We start from the raw sequence: 21,018 nt of genomic DNA, 5'->3' as shown, positions 1-21,018 counted from the left end.
TGAAGTCACTTACTGTTCCTTTTCTCAAGGGGATGGTAGATGGGGTCTAACCCGATGTGTTTGTTGATGAGTTCCAGTTGGAATGCCATGCTTCTAAGAATTCTTGTGCATGTCTTTGTTTGGCTTGTCCTAGGATGGATGTGTAATCCCAGCTGAAGTGGTGTCCTTCCTCATCCGTATGTGAGGATACTATTGAGAGAGGGTCATGTCTTTTTGTGGCTAGTTGGTCAATTGTAGTATCCTCACATACAGATGAGGAAGGACACCACTTCGACTTGGAAACAAGCACATTTTAACCATCCCTTTCCCCAATCAACTTCCTGACAGACTTTCTGCACTTTATTTCTGCCTGTTCAACAACTACCTTCTCCTCTGATGTGTAGCTCAGATTCCCTTCCCCCACTAAACTTTCCCGAAGTGCTCCAACAATTCTCCCGCCCTGGACATTGGTGCCCCTCTGGTTTTAGTGCAACCTGTCGTTCATATGCAGGTCCCACCTTCCCTAGAAGGTACCCCAATGATCTACGTATCACTCTCTTAGCGGAGCAGGTAACGGCTGTCTGGTAGTGTTTTTTTAAGTCGCGGGTATAGTCCAGTTTTTGTTTTTTAACGGCTAAAATTTAAAGTTTTTTTTAAGTGCCTAGCGGACCGGGAAGCTGGTGTCGCGCTAGCTTACCTGGGAAGGTTTTTTTTTCCTATATAAGCGCGCAGGCGAAGAACCCGAGGCACTACAGGGGTAGAGCCTCCCACCCGCCCTCCTCCTCTACCTAATAATAAGACCCGTTGTGGTAAGCAGATAAGTACTGCATTTTGCTTGTTTGTTTCTTTAGATCTAGTTTTTTAAAGTTTACCTTTTAGAGGGATGGCAGCGAAGACAGTGCAATGTTCCTCTTGCAACATGTATGAGGTGAAGGAAGCCATTAGCGTCCCTGCTGATTACACTTGCAAGAAGTGCATCCATCTCCAGCTCCTCCAAGACCGTGTTAGGGAACTGGAGCTGCAATTGGATGAACTGTGGATCATTCAGGAGACAGAGGTGGTCATAGATCAGAGCTTTAGGGAAGTAGTTACTCTGAAAGTTATAGAGAGATGGGTGACAGTGAGGGGCAGTGGGAGGAAGCAGCCAGTGCAGGGACCCCCTGCGGTCATTCCCCTCAAGAACAAGTATACCGTTTTGGATACTTGTGGGAGGGATGATTTACCAGGGGTAAGCAACGAGGTTCAGGCCTCTGGCACGGAGCCTGTCCCCATTGCTCAGAAGGGAAGGGTGGAGAAAGGTAGAGCGATAGTTATTGGGGACTCAATAGCGAGGGGCACAGATAGGCAGTTTTGCGGGGGCGACAGAGACTCACAATTGGTATGTTGCCTCCCAGGTGCAAGGGTACGTGATGTCTCTGATCGTGTTTTCCGGGTCCTTAAGGGGGAGGGGGAGCAGCCTCAGATCGTGGTCCACGTTGGAACCAACGACATAGGTAGGAAGAGGGGTGAGGATGTTAGGCAGGCTTTCAGGGAGCTAGGTTGGAAGCTCAGAGCTAGAACGAACAGAGTTGTTGTCTCTGGTTTGTTACCCGTGCCACGTGATAGAGAGTCGAGGAATAGGGAGAGAGAACAGTTAAATGCGTGGCTACAGAGATAGTGCAGGAGGGAGGGATTACGGTTTCTGGACAATTGGGGTTCTTTCTGGGGAAGGTGGGACCTCTATAAACAGGATGGTCTACACCTGAATCTGAGGGGCACCAGTATCCTTGGGGGGAGATTTGCTAATGGTCTTTGGGAGGGTTTAAACTAACTCTGCAGGGGCATGGGAACCTGGACTGTAGCTTTAGGGTACAGGACCTTGAGTGTAGGGAGGTTAGGAACAAGGCATCGATCTCGAAGGAGGGTGCCTGTAAACAGGAAGGTGGCTTGAAGTGTGTATACTTCAATGCCAGAAGTATCAGAAATAAGGTAGGTGAACTTGCAGCGTGGGTTGGTACCTGGGACTTCGATGTTGTGGCCATTACAGAGACGTGGGTAGAACAGGGACAGGAATGGCTGTTGCAAGTTCCAGGATTTAAATGTTTTAGCAGGGTCAGAGATGGGGGTAAAAGAGGGGGAGGTGTGGTATTGCTTCTCAAGGATAGTATTACAGCGGTGGAAAGGACGGTGGAGGAAGACTTGCCATCTGAGGTAGTTTGGGCTGAGGTTAGAAATAGGAAAGGTGAGGTCACCCTGTTAGGAGTTTTCTACAGGCCTCCTAATAGTCTGAGAGAAGTAGAGGAAAGTATTGCAAGGATGATTCAGGAGAAGAGTGAAAGTAGCAGGGTGGTTGTTATGGGGGACTTTAACTTCCCAGATATTGACTGGGAAAGCTATAGCTCGAGTTTGTTAGATGGGTCAGTGTTTGTCCAATGTGTGCAGGAGGGTTTCCTGACACAATATGTGGACAGGCCAACAAGAGGTGAGGCTATACTGGATTTGGTTCTAGGTAATGAACCAGGCCAGGTGTTAGACTTGGACGTAGGTGAGCACTTCGGGGACAGTGACCACAACTCGGTGACTTTTACTCTAGTGATGGAGAGGGATAAGTGTGCACTGCAGGGCAAGAGTTATAGCTGGGGGCAGGGAAATTATGATGCGGTGAGGCATGACTTGGGATGCGTGGATTGGAAAAATAGGCTTCAAGGGAAGAACACAAATGATATGTGGACATTGTTCAAGGAACAGCTAATGCGTGTCCTCGATAAGTATGTACCAGTCAGGCAGGGAGTAAAGGGTCTTGTGAGGGAGCCGTGGTTTAATAAGGAATTGGAATCCCTTGTGAAAGGGAAGAGGGAGGCCTATGTAAAGATGAGGCGTGAAGGTTCAGTTGGGGCGATTGAGAGTTATAAGGTAGCCAGGAAGAATCTAAAGAGAGAGCTAAGAGCAGCAAGAAGGGGACATGAAAAGTCCTTAGTTGGTAGGATTAGGGAAAACCCAAAGGCTTTCTATAGGTATGTCAGGACTAAAAGGATGACTAGGGTAGGTATCGGTCCAGTCAAGGATAGTAGTGGGAAGTTGTGCGTGGAGGCGGAGGAGATTGGAGAGACACTAAATCAATACTTTTCATCAGTATTCACTCAGGAACAGGACACTGTTGCTGATGTGAATATTGAGTCACAAGTGATTAGAATGGATGGCCTTGAGGTATGTAGGGAAGAGGTTTGGGGAATACTGGAAAGGATGAAAATAGATAAGTCCCCTGGGCCTGATGGCATTTATCGTAGGATCCTCTGGGAAGCTAGGGAGGAGATAGCGGAGCCATTGGCCTTGATTTTTATGTCGTCGTTGTCTACGGGAATAGTGCCAGAAGACTGGAGGATAGCGAATGTGGTCCCGTTGTTCAAGAAGGAAAGTAGGGATAACCCTAGTAACTATAGGCCAGTGAGTCTCACTTCTGTTGTGGGCAAAGTCTTAGGGACAAATTGTAAGGGATAGGATTTATGAACATCTGGATAGGAATAATGTGATCAAGGATAGCCAGCATGGTTTTGTGAAGGGCAGGTCGTGCCTCACAAACCTTATTGAGTTCTTTGAGAAGGTGACCAAGGAAGTGGACGAGGGTAAAGCAGTAGATGTGGTGTATATGGATTTTAGCAAGGCGTTCTATAAGGTACCCCATGGTAGGCTAATGCAAAAACTACGGAGGTATGGCATTGAGGGTGCATTAGAGGTTTGGATTAGGAATTGGCTGGCTGGAAGGAGACAGAGGGTAGTAGTTGATGGTATAGGTTCATCTTGGAGTGCAGTTACTAGCGGTGTTCCACAAGGATCTGTTTTGGGACCATTGCTGTTTGTCATTTTTATAAATGACCTAGAGGAGGGGCTTGAAAGCTGGGTGAGCAAGTTTGCGGATGACACGAAAGTCGGTGGAGTTGTGGACAGCGAAGAAGGATGTGGCAGGTTACAGCGGGATATAGATAAGTTGCAGAGCTGGGCAAAAAGGTGGCAAATGGAGTTCAATGTAGCTAAGTGTGAAGTCATTCACTTTGGTAGGAGTAACAAGAAGATGGATTACTGGGCTAATGGTAGGCTACTTGGTAGTGTGGATGAGCAGAGGGATCTTGGTGTCCATGTACACAGATCTCTGAAAGTTGCCACCCAGATAAATAGTGCTGTGAAGAAGGCATATGGTGTACTGGGCTTTATTGGTAGAGGAATTGAGTTCCGGAGTCCTGAAGTCATGTTGCAGTTGTATAAGACTCTGGTGCGGCCTCATCTGGAGTATTGTGTGCAGTTTTGGTCGCCATACTATAGGAAGGACGTGGAGGCATAGGAACGAGTGCAGAGGAGGTTTACCAGGATGTTGCCTGGCATGGTAGGAAGATCTTATGAGGAAAGGCTGAGGCACTTGGGGCTGTTCTCATTGGAGAAAAGAAGGTTTTGTGGAGATTTGATAGAGGTGTATAAGATGATTAGGGGTTTAAATAGGGTTGACAGTGAGAACCTTTTTCCGCTAATGGAGTCAGCTGTTACTAGGGGATACAGCTTTAAATTAAGGGGTGGTAGGTATAGGACAGATGTTGGGGGTAGACTCTTTACTCAGCGGGTTGTGAGTTCATGGAATGCCCTGCCAGTAGCAGTGGTGGACTCTCCCTCTTTATGGTCATTTAAGCGGGCATTGGATAAGCATATGGAGGTTATTGGGCTAGTGTAGGTTAGGTAGGCTTTGGTCGGCGCAACATCGCCGACCAAATATGTTCTATGTTCTATGTAGCCCTCTCTCCTGCAGCAGCCCTGTAATCACATGTTTATCGGCACTCGCTCCCTGTTCCTCATCTCACTAGTACATGGTACCGGTAGTAGTCATGAGGTTATCATGATTGTCCTGCTTTTTAGCTTCCAACCTAACTCCCTGAAATCACTTTTTAGATCCTTGTTCCTTTTCCTGGCTATGTCATTGGTTCCAATGTGCACCACAACTTCTGGCTACTCACCCTCCCCTTCAGAATCTTGTAGACTTGATCAGAGACGTCCCGACCCTGGCACCTGGGAGGCAACATACCCTTCGGGGGAGAGGGGGTGGAGTCCTGTTTGCCACGACAGAATCTCCTGTCCTGAGTCATTCTTTGCTACTGCTTAAACAACTGCATCACATTTTCACGTCCCCTAGGATTAATCCAGGAAAACTCTATCAACGGCTCTTCAAATTGTTCCCATATCTCTCTCAACAATCTAGAACCTCTTCTTTATCTGGCACTGTACTGCTCGACTGCTCAACACCCACTTTTCCAACTAGGCCATTGTCACCATTTTTTAATTTGGTAAAGGCAGAACCAAAGTACTCATTTAGTACCTCTGCCCCATACCCTTTACTTCAGTGAGCAGCTTACCCTGCTTGTTCCTTATGGGTCCTGCTATATCCTTCATTAATCTTTTACTAGGTTTGAATAACATTTAACAATTTGTTTTACTGCAGTTAGCCATCCTTTCCTCATGACTTTCTTAGCCTTCTTTATTCCAGTCTTTGCCTCTCTCCTGCACTTGAGCTACCCTTTGGATTTCTATTGCTATTATTATTCTGGTATGCATCATGTGTCTTCTTTTCCTCTATTATTGTCTTTTAAATACCCTTACTCATCCAGGGTGCTCTAGCTTTGGACATGCTGTCTTTACTTCTCATGGGTATCTATGTAGCTTGCATCCTATTTATCCCTCTTTTGAAAGTGTCGTATTTTTCATCGACTATGTTAACCATCAAAATGCATTTCCAATCACCTGTTCCAGTTCAACTTTTAGACCCCTAAAATCTGTCCTTTTCCAGTTTTGGATCTTAGTTCTTGATTGCTTCTTATCCTTTTCAAACTAACTTTGAACGTTGCCATATTATGAATGCTATTCCCCAAATGCTTCCCCACTCTGACATTCTATTCTTGACCTATCTCATTTCCTAGGACCAGATCCAGCACAATCCCCTACCAGTAGGACTGGAAATGTACTCTCTCACAAAGTTCTCCTGCGCACATTGCAAGAATTTTACTCCGTCCATGCTTCACACTCTACCTTTTTGCCAGTCTACCCAAGGATAATTGAATTCACCAACTACCACAACCCTTGTCCTGCAGATTTCTATAATCCGCCTACAAATTCTCTCTTCTATATCCTCCCCACTATTTGGAGGTCTATAATAAAAACCTAACAAGGTCACCACTTCATTCCTATTTCTCACTTCCAACCATATAGATTCAAATTCAGGAACTGTATCTTGTTCGAGGGCTATCATACCTTTTTTTTAACCAAGAGTGTATCATCTCCTCACTTTTTAACCAAACTTGTTTCTAGTAAAAGCCTTATAACCCAAATGTTAATTATCCAATCCTGTTCTGGCTTTAAATACGTTTTCGTCAATGATTCTATGTCATACTCCCAGAGCAATTTCTGCTTCCAGTTGCTCAGTTTTGTTCACTATACTCCTTGCATTTACATACATACCATTTAACCTTGGCTTTAGCACTTTCTTGCCCATTAGCGAACATCTACCTCTTTGTTCACTGTCAACACTCAAGCCTTCCTTGACTCCTTTTTCCCTGTTCCTTATTTTCTGTCTTTTGTCTTCACTGGTACTTCCAAACTAGACCCATTAGTCAACCAACCACCTGCCTTACAAATTTAAATCCATCCCCACAACACATTCTCTCAGCTAGGAGATTACTTGCATTTCATCTCTTCTGAACAGCATTCTCTTTTTCCTAAAGTGATCCCAATGTCCCAAAAATCTTAAACGGTGTCTTCTACGCCATCCCTCATGTCACACATTTATTTCCCTGATCTAACTTTATCAAAATGGTGAAGCCTGTGGCACAGGTAATTTTTCTGAGATTACAACCCCTGAGGTCTTTTGTTTTAATGTACTCCCAACTCTTGAAACCAATCCTGCAAGTTCTCCCTCCTTATGTCATTGGTTCACACATGAACCATACCATTGGTTATTCACCCTTCCTTTCCAGATATTTATCCAGTCCATTATGTCCTATACCTTTGCACCCGGCGGAAACAGACCATATGGGACATATAATCTCAGCCATAAATTAGACTGTCTATCCCTCGAATTTTCTAATCTGTCTGCAGCCTGTCTTTTTTTTCCCAGAGTTTTTCTCGGCTACCATGGTACTGTGGTTTTCCCTTGAGTTATCCACCCTGACTCAGCCATGTTGCTCACTATATAGGCACCTAAAATGTCAGACCTGAATAGTAGGAGTATAGTGGAACAGAGGGACCTTGGAGTTCAGGTGCACGATTCTCTGAAAGTAGAGTCACAGGTAGATAGGGCAGTGAAGGCACACTGGCCTTCATCAGTCAGGGCACTGAGTATAGAAGTTGGGAAGTTATGTTGCAGTTGTACAGGACATTGGTGAAGCTGCACTTGGAGTATTATGTTTGGTTTTGGTCAACTTATAGGAAGGATGTTATTAAACTGGTAAGAGTGCAGAAGAAATTCACAAGGACGTTTCAATGGTCTGAGTTATAGGGAGAAAAAGGGAACCTGAGGGGCAACTATTTTACAGAGAGGGTGGTACGCATATGGAATGAGGTGCCAGCAGAAGTGTTTGAGATGTGTGCATTAACACATTTAAAAAGCATTCGGACAAATACATGTACAAGAAAGGTTTAGAAGGACATGGGCCAAGTGCAGGGAAATTGGGTTAGCTTAGATGGACATTTTGGTCAGCATGGTCAGTTTGGGCCAAAGGGCCTGTCTCCATGCTGTAGGACCCTATGACTATTAGACAGCTGGTAGACAGCTTCAGGGAGCTCTGGCATCCTGCACTTTTCCTTTTAACAAATGGTCACCCACTCATCTGCTGTATCTCCAATCGCCTTACCTGCTGATCACAATGTGGAATGACTGCTCTCTGACACGACTGTTGCAGAACCTCTGTGCTTCTTGTACAGTGCACAGTGAAGAATCACTATTCCAAATCAGCCACGTGTTGCTTAATTTGTTCAAAGTCCAGAAATCTCACAAGAGAAAGCTACACATATGATTCCTCAGAGGGGGCAATGTTCATATGGGCTATATTAAAATGATTTGTTTTTACAAAAATACAATTTTTTTTCAATGTCACCACCTGATTTTTATTCAGGTCTGGATATAAATAGACTCATCAGTATTTACAAGTGTGATCCTGAAATAGAGCCCAAATGCATCATGATTCACAGCCTGTAATCTTTACATTTGCAATTAGAGATGTAATGCCAATCTGAGACTCCCTCTTTGGATAGCTTGCCATGAGGGAGCTAGGATCACCACTGCTTATTCCTTCTCTGTCACTGGAATTTCCTCCCTAATGTCATTGTGAGTCAACCAACAGCAGGTGGACTGCAGTGGTTCAAGAAAGCAGCTCACCCCCAGCTTCTCAATGACAATGAGGAATGGGCAATGAATGCTGGCCAGCCAGTGATGCCCATATCCCACAAATGAACAAAACAAAGTTCAATTGCAGTGACCACCAACACAAACAACACACTGAATAGAATGTGGAAACAAAAGGAGAAACTCTTCCTCGTTTCTCATGACCCCACATTAAATCACATCCTGATCACTGCAATCTCCCTCCCCAACTGCCATCAATAACCCCATCTCCTTCACCCCCCAACAAACCTCTCTCCTCCTCCTCCACACTCTGTCTCTCTTTGCCAACTTCTCTCCTCCCCAACCCCTTCCCCACATCGTATTCTGCCGTGTCCCATAAAACCCATCATCTGACTTTCATATCAGCTTTGTCCAATTTCCTCTCCAAATCTAACCAACAGTCCCTCTATCTCTTATTTCAGGGTCACTATGACATTAACATAATTCAAAATTGCATTCTCTTCACGGGTGTGTTCTCCAATCACATTACCTACGTTGTGTTGTTCTCCAGTCATATTGTCTATGCTCTGGTGTTCTCCAATTGCATTTTTTTCCAGTGGCATGTTCGATACTTCACCCTAACACTGACATGAGATGTGAAGCCTATAAATAGTTAACCTCATTCAGGTAGAATGTAGGAAATGGGTGAGTGAGTGTTTGAGGTGACATATGTAGGGATGGTAATGATGAGTTGTAGGTTGGTAACAGTGGATGAGAGGTCGGTAATAATATGTGGTTTGGGCCGTGTGAAGATAAGAATGACAGCGTGGTCACAACAGGTCTCTTTATGGGACCTGATCTGAATTATTGTGAGACTGTAATCATGTGAATGACACTGGTAATGTGGACCCAGAATGGCTTTGCAAATCTTTCACTGAAGTTTTCCTGTGGCTTTGTATTGCTGCTTTCTGGGTGCACAAGTGTTCCATATTTCAGTAAACACAGCTGGGAGATCATTGCTTCAGACAGAATGGTTTTAGAACTTATGAAACAGCCATAACTCAATTAACAGCAAAACGGTTTATGTGTACCTCCCGTTTTCAATCTGTCTCATAAATCCATCCAACATTTCGACAGTTAGGATATCGGATTATGATGCTGCTCAAAAACATGGAAACGTTTAAAATAGGAGTTCATGCCAATCATCCTTTTGAGTCCGCTCTGCCATTTATTATGATCATTGGCTGGTCCTCTAACTCAATGTCATCTTCCTGCTTTCTCCCCATAATCTTTGTGCTTGTAATATCTGAAAATATATCTATCTATTTCTTGAATATATTCAGTGACTTGGCCTCCACAGCCTTCTTTGGTAGATGATTCCACAATCCATTTTTGAGAGAAAGCATATTTCCTGATACACATCCTAAATGGTCTAGCCCACATACTGAGACTTTCTAGAGAGAAACACCTTTATCCAGGGAGTGAATGGGAAAGTCACTGCAACCTCAGCTTTTGAGGTTTTTGATATCTAATTCTGTTAATAGGATGCCAAATGCCTTGGTGACAAAGGTGACAAGTCAAACAGGTGCCCAAAATAATTTGTGAATTGTTAATAACATCTCTGGGGAGCCCTCTTGTGGCACAGTGATGGCATCGCTTCTCCTAGGCCAAGGAGACTTGGGTTCAAATCCGACCTGCTTCAGAGGTGTGTAGTAACGTCTCTGAACAGATTGAGCAGCAAGTATCTACTTTTGTGGCACAGTGGTTCGGTCTCTGCCTGTCACTCAGAAAGTCCAGGGTTACATCCTACCTGCCCTGCATGTGTCTGATTATTGGTTGTTACAAAATATTTCTCCCACAAATTATATTCAAATCCCACTTCCCTTTATTAATTACTCTGCCATAATGGGCTGTTTCAGTTTCTTTCAGTTCTGTGCAGTCTGGTTTTTGTTTTCACAAAAATGTACTAAATGGTGTACGACTTCTCTTTTATGGTGACATCTGCATCTATATGTCCTGGACAACATGCTTGAAGCACATGGAGGCTCTCAGTGGTGGTGGGATGGTGCGGGAGGGTTTAGTCTAATAGATCATCCCCTGCACAGTGCCACTGAGGGGTTGTTCAGTTTTCAATTTGATTCAATCCAATCCTTTCTGTTATTTCATCACAAAAGAATATTAATAGATTATATATATATATATATATATATATATATAAGCTAGCCAGGTTGTGCATTTGAGTAGTGTAGCAAACTCCAGATGAAGGAATGAAGAAGTTTTCCAAATGTACTCTTCAATGCATATGCTTCACAAATAGGCACACGCAACCCTTAAGGAGAGTGAATAGTTTAGAGAAGCACATGAGGCAAAAAAGTGATATTTTCCAAAAGGGAAAATGCTGGAAAATCTCAGCAGGTCTGGCAGTATCTGTAAGGAGAGAAAAGAGCTGAGGTTTTGAGTTTAACTGACCCTTTGTCAAAGTGATATGTGAGTTGAGTTTTTTGAAGTAGAGTGGGAGGAGGTGCATGTATGAGTTGGTTCGGCCAAATGACTGTCTGTGTTGTAAATTCTATGTAATAATACTTTGCTTTTGCCCATATTACAGCTTGCAACTTGCCCATGGATGAAGGACAAGCTGGAAATAACCCATCTGTGAAATTTTATTACAATCGAACCAGTGACCGGTGTAAGATTTTTGCCTATAGAGGAGCTGGAGGAAATGCGAACCGCTTCTTCACAGATAAACATTGCATGAGGAACTGTTCCAGCCTGGCAGATGACATCTATCCCGATGATGGTAGGTGATAAACTAAATCAATATGGCTGCAAGTACATAATGTCTGAGGGATCACACTCACAGACAAGTCCAATCACTCAGTGTATGTTTCTGCTTGCTCTTGCCACACATAGAAACTCAGGGATAAAATACCTCACCCACTTTAACCACCTCACCCACCCTAACCACTTCACCCAGCCTAACCATCTCACCCAACCTAACCACCTCACACCTCCCATTCCAACCACTTTGCTCACTCTAACCATGTCACTCACTCTAACCACATCACTTACTCTAACCACCTCACTCACCTTAAGTACCTCACCCACTCTAACCACCTAATCCACTCTAACAACCCTATCCACTCTAACCATCTCACCCACTCTAACCACCTCACACCACCCATTTCAACCACCTTGCCCACTCTAATCACCTCACCCACTCTAACTACTTTGCCCACTCTAACCACGTGACTCACTCTAATCACCTCACCCACCTTAAGCACCTCACCCACTCTAACCACGTAATCCACTCTAACAACCCCATCCATCCTAACCATCTCACCCACTCTAATCACCCCACCCACTCTAACCATCTCATCCACCCTCACCCACTCTAACCACTTTGCCCACTGTAACTTTCTCACCCACTTTAAGCACCTCACACAGTCTAACCACCTATTCCACTCTAACAACCCCATCCACCCTAACCATCTCACCCACTCCAACCGATGGATTAGGTGCATTAGTCAGAGGGAAATGGGTGTGAGTGGGTTAATCTTCAGAGGGTCGGTGTGGACTGGTTGAGCCAGAGGGCCTGTTTCCACACTGTAGAGAATCTAATCTAATCTCATCAACCATCTCACCCACTCTAACCATCTCATCCACCTTAAACACCTCGCACATTCTAAGCACCTAATCTACTTAAACAATCTTGCCTATTCTAATCACACCCACCCTAAACACCTTACCCAGACCAACCACTTCACTCACTTTAACAACCTCACCCACCCTAACCGCCTCACCCTAACCACGTTACCCACCTCCCACCCTGACCATCACACTCACCTCAACTATCCTAACCACCCACTGTAATCTTCTCACCCACTCTAACTACCTCACCCATCCCAATTGACATACCCACACAAACCACCTCACCCAGCTTAAGCATCTCACCCTTCTTCTAACTATCATACAGGATCTTTTAGCTGGAGCTCAAAATTGTTTGAGTGTCCTATCTTCTTGGAATCTGCTCTGATGGAGTATCCTGAAAGACTCAGGTTAGTCTTGGGTGTGGAGGTATTTTGTTATATGAGCACAGCTTGAGAAGGCTGGGCCTGTGCTCATTGGAATTTAAAATAATGAGAGGCATTATACAAGAATCTTAGGGGACTTGATGGGGTTGATGCAGAATGTTTTTTTACCATTGTGACAGAGTCTAGGACCAGAGGGCATAATCTCAGAATGAGGGGTCCCACTATTAAGACGTTGATGAAGAGGAATTTCTTTTCCCAGAGAACAGTGAATCAGTGGAATTCTTTACCGCAAAGGACTGTTGAGGTGGGGTTGCTAAGTATATTCGAAGCTGAGATAGACTTATTTTTAAATAAAAAGGGAATAAAAGACAGAAACAAACACATAGATCGAGATGCCATCTATCAACCCCTCAGAAAACCAACAGGAAATGACATCACTACAAACCCCAGGAACCCCATCCAGGAGAAAGATATAAATAGAAAGCAGGAGACAACAGCTTCGCTTCACTTGGAGGTCACTACTGATGATGTTACCTAGCCAGGTAATGAAACGTCTGGATATCAAACCCACAGCTCAGCGAGCAAACCTACACCCTAAACCTCAACCTGAGCTACAAACCTTCACAAACCTTGCAAAAAGGAGAAACATCATCAGACTCAAACCATTAAGCCAATTTTCTCTCCACAATTGCTGCCAGACCTGCTGAGTTTCTGCATAAATTTGCGATTTTGTTTCAGCTCACTCATTTGACATCTTATCAACTACCTGAATTATTGATTATTTCTATCCCAACATGCAGGGCAGTTGTGGGTACCGTATAATGGCAGGTATAACAATATCTTATAGATAAATTATGTCCACTCTATTTGTCTGTGCTCAATCACTTACAGGATCCATGCTCTAACAGATCTAAACCTTACAGTAATTGAAAGACGGTGTCAGAACAGGGATGTATACTTGTATTATGTGAAATTAATCTGAAGAAATTACATTTATATGATTGCTGAGAGTTAAGGTCTAGTTTCAACTTTCAACCCATTGAACATATTTGTAAAGAAATTCTAGCAAAGTGTGAATTTATTATTGTCTTTTTTGAGTTTCAGTTCAGTCTGACTTCAGTCATTGTCCATGGATGACAATGTGTGATTAATTAGTGTAAAAGTGATTACCAAGGGGATGAAAGATTATTAGGGACTGTAGAAACATAGAGTTGAGGTTAAAATCTAATCAGGTGAGAAAGGCAGATTTGGCTTGATGGGCTGGGTGGCCTACTTTTGTTCCTTGTTTGTATAACCATGAGTGTGATAAGCCCTACAAGGCTCATAGGGAGTCACTAATGAATCTCCTGATGGATCTTAATGAGTCCCTTGGTAACGTTAATGACTTACCAAACTGGAATTCATCACCTGAGCCCTTTATAAAGCAGACCAAAGGAGCTCTTGTGGTGCAGTGGTGGTGTCCCTACCTCTGAACTGAGAGATCCAAGTTCATGTTCCACCTACTCCAAAGGTTTTTAATAACATCTTTGAACAGGTTGATTAGAAACCTGGGTTAAATAAATAAAAAGAAGCAGGCAAAAAAAGAGTTCTTGTAACACAGTGGTAGTATCCCTACTTGTAAGTCAGAAGGCTTCAGGTCCCACTTATTCCAGAGGTGTGTAATAACAAGTTGATTAGAAAATGAAGAAAGAAAAACAAACCCAATTTGGTAGCCCAGTGGGAAGAGACATGGGTTGAAATCCCACGTGTCAGATGTGTATCAGAATATCTCTGAACAGGATGGTAAGACAATATCTTTAAAGCAGACCCAAGCATGGGTTCCTGTAGTCCCTAGCTTTGAGCCAAATGCCCTGGATTGAAGCCCCACCTGTTTCAGATGTTTGTAATAACATCTCTGAACAGGTTGTTTAAAAAAACAGATGAGGGTGTCATTTCTGCTGACTGCTTGCTCCTCTTCCAGGGCTACATTTGTGCCCTTGTGTCCTTGTAGAGAGAGCATGTGGTGTCACCAATAGCCTCCCTGCCTTTAGACTGACATGGGCAGCATGGGGGTTAGATTGATTTATCTTCCTATTCAACTCCAATTTAATTTAGCCCTGTCCCCATCTCCCTTCCTCCCCATCACCTTCTGTTGGTCTGCATTGGCAGTAACGGGATTTGCGTGTAAATATTCAGCTGTCTACGCAGAGACAATTTACCGGCAGTGGTTAGTAGTTAAAAACAAAGAAAATGTCACGATGATTTGGTAATGGGAAGCAAAATGTTTGGTTGTATGTGATAGTGCTTCTAGATATAAAGAAAGAAAAAGAAATGAAGCAGACCCAAGGATTGATCTGCAGAAGTGTCAGTCCTGGGCTGGGACTAGCCTATCTATTCCACAAGTAGTGACTCTATTTGGCATTCAACTATAACCAATGTTACTTTCCAGTCGGGCATCCTGAGTTAACATGTTATACAGCCCAGTGTGATCACGAAGAGTTTTACTGATGAGTTATCTCCTGTAATCTTTCAACAGACCGGGCTTGTTTGCTGCCAAAAGACCCTGGAGATTGTAAAGGACGTTTGTTGCTTTATTATTTTGACAGTGCAAAGAAGAAATGCAAAACCTTTTTGTACGGAGGATGTGGAGGAAATGGAAACAAGTTCTTCCGCCTTGATGCATGCAATTCACTTTGTATCAGTAAAATGGGTAAGGTTTCATTAGGGGGTTTTCTACATGATTCTAGAGTCAAATTTAAAGGGTTAATTCATTACTTGTGACTCAGGTACCCCATTCCCACTGTGACATGGAGCCAGCCCACAATGTGGAGGAGGTCGCCCTCTGCCCGCCCTCATACAGCTGCACAAACTCAGTCTCATGCTGCTGCTGCATTTTCAAATCCATTCCCCACCCACGTTGAAGCAAAACAAGGAAGCCCAGGAGGAATAGATAATGATGGGGGAGATAGAGACAGAGTTAGACACAGGAACTGAGAGTCAAATTGCTGAGGTACAACAAAAAAATCCTGTCAATGTGTTGTCAATCCTATTGTTGGATGTGTTTGGAATAAATCATATGGAACACCATGTACTCAATGGCTGGCTAATCCCACACAGTGAGAGCTGTGTTCCATTCCAGTCACTGAGAAAAAAAGAATCTGTGAGGCCAGAAAAGATACATGACTCTCTTGTGGAAAGAACGAGTTCTGAGGGTGAGCTGGGGGACCATCTTTAAAATGGTGAGATTGGTGTTTGGGAGGGGACCTGATAGAAATGCAGTAAATATTGAGATTTTATTCAATCTTACAATGAGGAGTGTCACTGGTAAGGCGAGCATATTGGTGTGAGACAGGGGTCACAAGTAGACCAAATTACTTAATTTATCAGATCCTTTCCAGAAGGATATTGCCAGTCCTTTTTTTTGCTTCAATGTCATTTTTACTGATCATAGCATTTTTGTTTTCAGGTTTGGGTAAAAACAAAATGGAATCATGGGATCAGAGAATAGGTACAGCTAGAAGGAGGCCATGCTTCCCATTGTGTCTGTGCTGGCTCCCTGAAGAAGCAATTCACCTAGTGCCACTCCTCCACTTTCTGCGCCTTAGCCCTTGATATAAGCCTGGACCAGATTCCCAAAGTTATGTTACTATTTCACTTGGACCATGAGCTTATTTAAAACTAGACAAAATGAATGATCCTAGGGACTTACTAAAGGAATAAAGCCATAAGATTCCATAATTTTAACAAATAATTATAAATTTCTCTATGCAAAGTTAGAAAGGGAATGCAATCTACCTCCCAGACAATTCATATTCTAATATCCATCATTAACCTGAAGTAAATATAGATAAGAGACAAGCTATGGTCAAATATCCCACGGTTACATCAAATTATAAATGTGGTAAATGGATTTCTCAGCATCATTTCCCACCACTCTCATCACTCCACCCCTGACAACTCTATGGATCATCAGATTTCATTAAAACTTCACAAGGGATTTCAATTCCGACTTTGTCACAGCCACCATACTACTAATGCGTCCAGGTTTGTAGTATGAAAGTTTTACAGCTGCAGAAACAAATGTTCCTTTGTGCCTCCTTCACTCTCACTCTCCAATACACTGAATGATTAACAACATAGTCACTCTGATACCTACAGCACGCAGGGCTTTTCCAGAATCCTAACCCCAACATTTAGCAGTACCTACTGTCACTCAGAATGTTTCCTGAGTCTTAATTGCATAGACCATGCTACTGCTGCACATTTTTGGAGTGATGCCTCTTTTCCCACCTCTTTAATACCTGACTGATTAGCAGCTCAAAGAAAGAGACCCTCTTCTCTGACTGTCTCCCTCTGAAGTGACTGAAAACAGACAGCACAACAACTCTTGAGTTGTTCTGAGTAACCTATTGAAAGCTGCACAATTCCTGCCCCCTTTAATAGGCAAGATTGAATGTAGCAAATGTTTGACCTAATGAATTGAGCAAACACTGAGCATCCCTGTTCCCAGACATTGCAATATTCATAAATTGCTGGCTTACATAGAACAAAGGAATATATGCATATTTAAGAATGCAGTTCATCTCTTGGAAGAAAAAAAGCTTCAATAAAGCTAGTTCTTATTATTATAAACATCATTAAAAATCACTTATTACAGACTCCACAGATAACCCTTACATTTACACACTTGCATACATTGTATTTACAAAGCTATAAAAGTTTTTCAACAATGAAAGGAAGTAGATATCCCACCCCAATCTAGTCTCCCCTGCCAGCACCTGGCCCATATCCCTCCAAACCCTTCCTATTCATATATCCATCCAGACACCTTTTAACTGTTGCAATTGTACCAGCCTCCACCACTTCCTCTGGCAGCTCATTCCATTCACGCACCACCTTCTGCGTGAAAAGGTTGCCCTTTAAGTCTCTTTTATATCTTTCCCCTTTCACCCTAAACCTATGCCCTCTAATTCTGGACTCTCCGCACCCCAGGAAAAAGACCTTGTCTATTACCCTATCCATGCCCCTCATGATTTTATCAACCTCTCTAAGTTCACCCCTCAGCCTCCGACATTCCAGGGAAAATAGCCCCGGCCTATTCAACCTCTCCCTATAGCTCAAATCCTCCAACCCTAGCAACATCCTTGTAAATCTTTTCTGAGCCCTTTCAGGTTTCACAACATACTTCCAATAGGAAGACCAGAATTGCATGCAATATTCCAACAGGTGGCCTAACCAATGTCCTGTACAGCCACAACATGACCTCCCAACTCCCATTCCGTGCTGTATATCTCTATGACTCTATGACTATAGTATTAAAATAACTCAGCATCAAACCTTTTTTCAACCTTTTTTAAAAACAATGGACAGAATATAGATATTCCCTAAAGCACTCTGCTAGGAGGCGTCCAGTCTCCCCAGTGTAGAGGAGACCACTTTAGGGAACATCTCTGGGACACCCACACCAATCAATCCCACTGCCCTGTGGCCCAATATTTCAACTCCCTCTCCCACTCTGCTGAGGACATGCAGGCCCTGGGCCTCCTCCACTGCTACTCCTTCACCACCTGACGCCTGGAGGAAGAACGCCTCATCTTCCACCTTGGAACATTTCAACCCCAGGGCATCAATGTGGATTTCACCAGTTTCCCCATTTCTCTTTCCTCACCTCACCTCACCCCAGCTCCAGCCTTCCAGCTCAGCACCACCCTCGTGACCTGTCCTACCTGCCTATCTTGCTTTCCACCTATCCACTCCAACCTCCTCTCTGACCTATCACCTTCATCCCCACCCCCATTCACTCATTGTACTCTTTGCTACCTTCCCCCACCCTCCTCTCTGACCTATCACCTTCATCCCCACCCCCCATTCACTCATTGTACTCTTTGCTACCTTCCCCCACCCTCCTCTCTGACCTATCACCTTCATCCCCAACCCCATTCACCCATTGTACTCTTTGCTATCTTCCCCCACCCTCCTCTCTGACCTATCACCTCCATCCCCACCCCCATTGTATTCTATGCTACGTTCTACCCCCCCCCCCTTTTATCTCTCCATCTTGGAGGCTTCCTGCCTCTATTCCTGATGAAGGGCTTTTGCCCGAAACGTCGATTTTCCTGCTCCTCGGATACTGCCTGACCTGCTGTGCTTTTCCAGCACCACTCTAGTCTAAACTCTGTTCTTGTCAATTATCACTGAAATTACCAGTCAGGTGCAACAAGTTATTAGGAAGGCTAATGAACTGTGAGTCTTTAGTGCAAGATGATTTGAGTACAGGAGTAGCTAAGTTTTGCTTCTATTGTCTAAGAGTTTGGGTAGACTGCCTTCAATATTAATGCCATGGAGGAAGTGCAACAAAATTTTCCAGACTTGTTCCAGGATTGTGGAACTTTCCTATGAAGGAAGATTAGGCAAACTGAGTCTATATTCCTTAGAGCTTTGACTGATGAGATGTGATCCCAGGGAATCTTATTAAATATTTAAAGGAATAGACAAGGTGGATGCAGGTAACATCTTTTCCCGAGTAGGGAGTCTAGAACCAGGAGCACAATTTCAAATAAGGTTTATATACTTAGTTGGGGGGGAGAATGAGGAGCATTCATTTTTAACCAATTGGCTATGAATCTTTGGAATTCTGTATCAAAAACTTTGGAAGCTCTGTCTTTGAGAATGCTTAAGGTAGATTTTTGATTACTGGTGTGCAGGCATGTGCCAATGGGTGGGTTAAAACCAACGAAATGCCCCATCAGCCACGATTGTATTGAATGGCATAGAAAGCTTGATGGCTTACTGCTGTTCCTGTGAAAGGGCCTATTCTCTCTGAATAAACCTGCAAATGTACTTCTGTCACTGCACCCCTCCTTTCTCTCTCTATCTCTCTCTGGATAAAACTCAAGTCAGCATATACCATACAATCATATCCCCAGGTTTAGCTATACTCACATGACTTATTGGAAGTGCTGTTTTTAACACACACTTCAAAATTTGAATTTCTGAACTTTGAAAGAGTCAGGCCTTCACAGAACAGAAACTACAATGTACTTTTCCTCCAAGTTCCCAAATAATAATATGTTAGAGCATTCCAACAGGAATCAGACTACTGATGAAAAGTTTTCTTAACAAACTCTAGAACTCTTTCCCTACTCTGCCCTTTAATGCACTGCTATCCTAGTGTGTGTTTGGGTGATTGAAATCTCCCATTATAACTATTCTGCAATTCTCCTTTAATTGTCGACACTGCCCAGTGGGTTGCAATTAAATAGCGGGAACACACTTCTGGGCCCTTGGGCAAGGAATTTTAGCTTGGAGCAGAAATTTAAGCAGAAAGTGTGAGACTCCAAAATCACCCCTTTATACGTCATTCAGGTATACCTCCAATTTGCAGGTGACATTAGAGAAAGACAGTTTTGTGAAACAAGGTTCAAAGCTAATCTTTACTCAATATACAGACCTGGAGTCACTGTTAGCAGCAAGATTGTTGAGTGTGTCTTTACTTGGCTGTTTGGATGCTCTTTTGACAGGAGGACCACCTGTTGAAGATGATGACGAATCGCAAGTGGATGAAGGTTCGTTCGAAATGACTGCTTAGCCTCAATTGTATACATTTGTTTCTGCGTTTAATTACAGTCATTGTTTGTTGCTTCTATTTTGGGGAGCATCTGAAGAATACATACTTGCACTTCAGGCTTTTAGGTCGAGATACTAAGAATATAAAGAGGATTGTGCCCACCAGATTATTGGAAGCTTGCTTTTGAGCCACTCCAGGGAGAGGACAACTGCTTTCTCTGAAGCACTGTAATAAAATGATAGCATCAAAAGGTGTAGGAAGAAATGTTATCTGCTGGTGACCAAGTCTGGGATACTGAGCGTACAGTTGCAGTATTCCCTAAAGTGATCTTTCAGGAAAGAAACTAGGGAACACTTTATCCCACAAAAAGTAGATTTAATTTAATTAATAATATAATATCTAAAACTGATACATTTTGCTGCTCAAAAGTACACTATAAAGCTATAGGGAAAGGGTACACTGAACAAAGAGCAAGGGTAAAAAGGATTTAGCGTGAGGACATAGAGGATATAAAGTGAGGGGATAGAGGATATAAGAGTTGGTGTATGGACACAGAGTTGGGTATAGAGCAGAGATATAATGAATATGAGAGCAAAGATATGGGTGTGATAGAGCAGGAGTATAGGGGGTGTGGAGGTAGCTATACAGCAGTGATATAGTGGATATAAGTGCAGACGTATGAGGACAAAAGAGCAAGGATGTAGAGGATATAAAATAGCAGATATTAGACTGATGATATAGAGGTTGTAGAGCAAAGACATAGAGGATGCATAGCAAGAGTTTAAGGATGTACAGTAGATGTGTAGAAGATATAGAACGCAGGTACAGAGAATGTAGAACAATGCATAGATGATAAAGAGCAAGAGAATAGATGATATCAGAGACATGGCAAAAATATATAGAGCAAGGGCATAGAAGATTGATAAGACTGGGCTGTCATGGTGAGCTCTGCTGGCTTAGGTATTGAACCTTTTCTGTTAACTTCATTCAGCATTGCAAACCAGCCAACTGCGATCCTGAAGGGCAGAATGATCTTCTCTTGTAACCAGGTAGGTAATGAGAAGATGAGGAGAAAGTGAGGACTGCAGATGCTGGAGATCAGAGCTGAAAATGTGTTGCTGGAAAAGCGC

The 21,018-nt window shown here is 43.3% G+C and overlaps 1 protein-coding gene across 1 annotated transcript in view; it reads left to right on the top strand.

Moving 5' to 3' along the window:
- Positions 1-21,018, top strand: part of si:dkeyp-73b11.8 (BPTI/Kunitz domain-containing protein) — a 60,354-nt gene that overhangs the window by 21,613 nt on the left and 17,723 nt on the right. Inside the window, exons 2-4 of the mRNA XM_060853660.1 lie at positions 10,917-11,108; positions 14,858-15,031; positions 19,842-19,886. Of these exons, the coding sequence (XP_060709643.1) occupies positions 10,917-11,108; positions 14,858-15,031; positions 19,842-19,886 (411 nt within the window). The remainder of the gene's footprint in view (positions 1-10,916; positions 11,109-14,857; positions 15,032-19,841; positions 19,887-21,018) is intronic.

This window comes from Hemiscyllium ocellatum, chromosome 42 (assembly GCF_020745735.1).
Source record: "Hemiscyllium ocellatum isolate sHemOce1 chromosome 42, sHemOce1.pat.X.cur, whole genome shotgun sequence".
In the NCBI taxonomy this organism is placed as follows: Eukaryota; Metazoa; Chordata; class Chondrichthyes; order Orectolobiformes; family Hemiscylliidae; genus Hemiscyllium; species Hemiscyllium ocellatum.
The sequence above is the reverse complement of the archived record's forward strand: the minus strand, read 5'-3'. Positions and strand labels throughout refer to the sequence as shown.